Source organism: Lolium perenne, chromosome 1 (assembly GCF_019359855.2).
Source record: "Lolium perenne isolate Kyuss_39 chromosome 1, Kyuss_2.0, whole genome shotgun sequence".
Classification (NCBI taxonomy): domain Eukaryota; kingdom Viridiplantae; phylum Streptophyta; class Magnoliopsida; order Poales; family Poaceae; genus Lolium; species Lolium perenne.
The window spans coordinates 201,789,522-201,793,253 of record NC_067244.2 but is presented as its reverse complement, the minus strand read 5'-3'; the positions used below and the strand labels follow the sequence as shown (position 1 = coordinate 201,793,253).

At 53.8% G+C, this 3,732-nt stretch overlaps 1 protein-coding gene across 1 annotated transcript; it reads left to right on the top strand.

Annotated features, from left to right (window-relative positions):
- Positions 1-296: 296 nt before the first annotated feature.
- Positions 297-2,431, top strand: LOC127319246 (protein NUCLEAR FUSION DEFECTIVE 4). Its single transcript, XM_051349467.2, has 2 exons — positions 297-1,634; positions 1,729-2,431. The coding sequence occupies exons 1-2, from the start codon at positions 481-483 to the stop codon at positions 2,189-2,191; spliced, it is 1,617 nt and encodes a 538-aa protein (XP_051205427.1). The 5' UTR covers positions 297-480; the 3' UTR covers positions 2,192-2,431.
- Positions 2,432-3,732: the final 1,301 nt, after the last annotated feature.

Sequence of the window (3,732 nt, the reverse complement as noted above, 5' to 3'; positions counted from 1 at the left end):
GGTCATGGCTCCGATGAATTTGAGCCAGAAGTTGGCAGCTTCCAACTGCGACAGGTAGGAAGCATGGCAGCTTCCAACCGTGCGACGGATATCACGGATCATCAGTTTGAATTATTCGCGTACGTTACTGTGGCCGGTCTCGCTCTGCCAATCTTTTCAACGTTGCCAACCCCGCGGGCGCCGGCCATGTCCATCACTCAGCTCAGGTGCACAATGTCACTCATGGTGTCATGGCCCAAGCAACGCCACAGAGCACTATATATAAGCTGCGTGCCACAGGCCATAATGGACGGCACAGCAGGAAACCACATAAGCAACACTACTGATAGATCGATCGTGGGCTCGTGGCCACACCATTAATCCCTCCATCGAGCCAGCGCCGTCGCCATCCCACATTTATCGCCGTCCGGCCGATCGTGGCGACCGCATAAGTACCACACCAGCGCCGGGTAGTTAGCTAGGGAGCGAGCGAAAAAAATCATGGCTTCTCCTACCTCAGTCCACTGGCTGAGCCTGGTGGGGAGCGTCTGGCTGCAGACAATCAACGGCCCCAACTCCGACTTCCCCGTCTACTCGTCGCAGCTCAAGGACGTCAAGGGCATCTCCCAGGTGCAGCTCAACTTCCTCGCCTTCGCCTCCGATGCCGGGAAGCTCCTCGGCTGGCTTGCCGGGGTCGCCGCGCTCTACGTCCCGCTCTGGGCGGTCGCCCTCGTCGGCGCCGCCTTCGGGCTCGTCGGCTACGGCGTGCAGTTCCTGTTCTTGGAGAGCCCCCGCCTGGCCTACTGGCACCTGTTCGCGCTCACCGCGCTTGCCGGCAACGGCATCTGCTGGATCAACACCGTCTGCTACCTCCTCTGCATCAACAACTTCCCCTCCGACAGCCGCGTCGCCGTCAGCCTCGCCACCAGCTACCTCGGCCTCAGCGCCAAGTTCTACACCACCATGTCCGACACGCTCCCGGACCTCGGCTACTCCAGCGCCAAGAAGTACCTCCTCCTCAATGCCGTCGTGCCCATGCTCATCACACTCCTCGTCGTGCCGTCGCTCCGGGTGGTGAAGCCCGGGAGCGGTAAGAGGACCGACGTCGGGTTCCTCGCGATGTTCGCCATCACCCTCGCCACGGGCGCCTGCGCCGTCGTGGGCAGCATCGGCTCCAAGTCCCTCGGGCTCTCGTCCAAAGAGCACATGATCAGCCTCTACGTGATGCTCGCCGTCCCGCTGCTCATCCCCGTGGTGCTCAGGGTCCGGGAGAGCATGGCCAAGATACGGGAGGCGGCCATGTGGGAGAACAGAGTGCACGACCTCTGCTCCGACGAGTCGGTGGTGGAGATGGAGGTGGATGTCCCAAGCAAGGAGGAGGAGGTGGTGGAGAAGGAGCAGGGCGTCGAGCTCGAACACGGAGAAGGTCAGGGAGAAGAAGTCGGTGGCCTCCGGTTGCTACGGAGGTTCGACTTCTGGCTGTATTTCTTCAGCTACATGTTCAGTGGCACGTTGGGTCTGGTCTTCCTCAACAACCTGGGGCAGATCGCCGAGTCCCGCAGGCTCAGCGACCCGTCCACCCTCGTCTCCCTCTCGTCCTCCTTTGGATTCTTCGGACGACTCCTTCCCGCCTTCTTGGACTACTACACTGCAAAGTAAGCCTCACTCCCTTCATCACTCTAAACGCTTGAATACTTTTTTTTGTAGTTGGTCCTCGTAACTAACTATAAAATGTTTTGACTTGAGCAGGAGCGGCTACTCCATATCGAGGACAGCCTCCATGGCGGCGCTGATGGCCCCGATGGCCGGCGCCTTCTTCCTGATGCTGCACCCGCTGGACATGCTCCTGTACACCAGCACGGCAGTGATCGGGACGTGCACTGGCGCCATCACCTCCGTGGCGGTGTCGGCGACGAGCGAGCTGTTCGGCACCAAGAACTTCGGCGTGAACCACAACGTGCTGGTGGCCAACATCCCCGTGGGATCGCTCTGCTTCGGCTATCTCGCCGGCCTCCTCTACCAGCGGGAGGCGGGCGGGTCAGGCAACCGCTGCATCGGCGCCGCCTGCTACCGGGACACCTTCCTCCTCTGGGGCCTCACCTGCGCCGTCGGGACGGGGCTGTGCACCGCCCTGTACGCGCGCTGCGCCAAGAGGACCCACGGCGATAAGAAGGGACCAGAAGTTTCTGGCGCAGGATCGACTGTAGTATAGGTGCCACATGATCAAGTGAGAATAAGAGAAAAAAATATCTATAGCTTAGGTGATGTAGCATTTTCTTGTTTGCCTTTTTCTTTCTTTCTTTTCTTAGAGAGAGATTTATTTTGTTAGTTTCCTGACTGAACTTTTCTGTGATCCCCTGGAGGATCGGAGGATCTGCGGAGCTCGACGCATGTAAAATGAACAGAGCACATACATACATACATATATATCCCACATAACACTGGATGCTGAGATTCACAGTTTGTTTGAGCGAAACTAACAGGGAATTCGCTGTTAATTTTGCATGATATTTGTGATAAACCGACCGGATTTCCAAATATCGCGCGCCTACCACGCAGAGGAGGAGCAGTCTATGTGCTCTGACTATGCATTTTCAGACGAAAGTTTGTACACTTTTCTATCCATCTAGCAGTATTGACCATATCCGGAAAACCTTGACCATATTTAGCTGTCTTTTAACACCATATTTGGTGTGCGTGGTGTAATCTGCTGGGGTCGATGCTGTTTGTTAGCACATCCCTGGCAACATTTTGTTGTTATCATCAAGAGTAGTACTACTCGTTCTCCTTTATTGCATCTCCAACAATATTGTTATGTATTGGATTGCTAAACTGGGAATAGCAAGTGTAGAGAAAGAAGGTTTAGCATTAAAAAAATCAAGCTTTGGAAGTATTCCTTTTTTAGAACTCAAGCAATCATATATATGGATTGGTAAACTAGCAATGCAAAAAATTCTGCACATATGGACATTATGTTAGTGGTTTTTTTCCGTCTTTTTTCTCTCTTTTTTTTTTCCCTTTTCTACAGTCGTCTTCCGCACCACTTCGTAGGGGAAACAATGGCCCTCGCAGCAATGGGCGAAGGCCAAGCATCCGGCAGAAATAGGCTGACCAGGAGATCTGCGGGTGTGTGGTCGGAGCATGGAGCTCGTCGGCTTGGATACCACCACCGCTAGTGTACAACACGGGAGCATGGTGGCGACATAGAGGGAGACGACGGGTGGCTGTGGGAAGGTTGGCGACAGCGTGGGCTAGACAGATCCCACGCCGGCGACGGTCAATCGTGCTTATTGTGCACGTCGATAGCATTCTCCGATGCAGGCGCTGCAGAAGGTGGTGGGGTGCGTGAAGTTTGGCGGTGGTGTGGGAGTTGGCGGGCGGCGCCGACACAGTGAGTTATTAGACCTGTGGGGGTCGGGAATTATTTGGAGGTGGTAGTTACCTCCGCCTGCTCATTTTTAGGGTTTTCTTGAGAGTTTGTTTTTGATTGGCATATATGCTAATTAGAGGGGAAGTTTTAGAAAGCTTACTAAAAAACTGCAGGACCACTTTTTAGCACTACTCTTTAAGATTATTTGCCTCATTTGTTAAGAAACAATATTTGCCAATTCGGGCCAAATATACGAATTTGCTATTGAAGATACCCTTAGCTAGGTTGGATAGTCTGCATTCTAAGGAGAGTTAAGTTCAGTAATTTTTTTTTGTTTCTACGTCTCGCATTGCACTATGTAGTCTTCAGGTTTCTGAAGCAAT

What these genes read in the sequence shown, in the direction of transcription:
- LOC127319246 (XM_051349467.2), top strand. Translation starts at nt 481, where the DNA reads ATGGCTTCTCCTACCTCAGTCCACTGGCTGAGCCTGGTGGGGAGCGTC. An exon ending in TTGGACTACTACACTGCAAA is followed by an intron (nt 1,635 to 1,728) that starts GTAAGCCTCACT and finishes TGACTTGAGCAG; the next exon opens with GAGCGGCTACTCCATATCGA.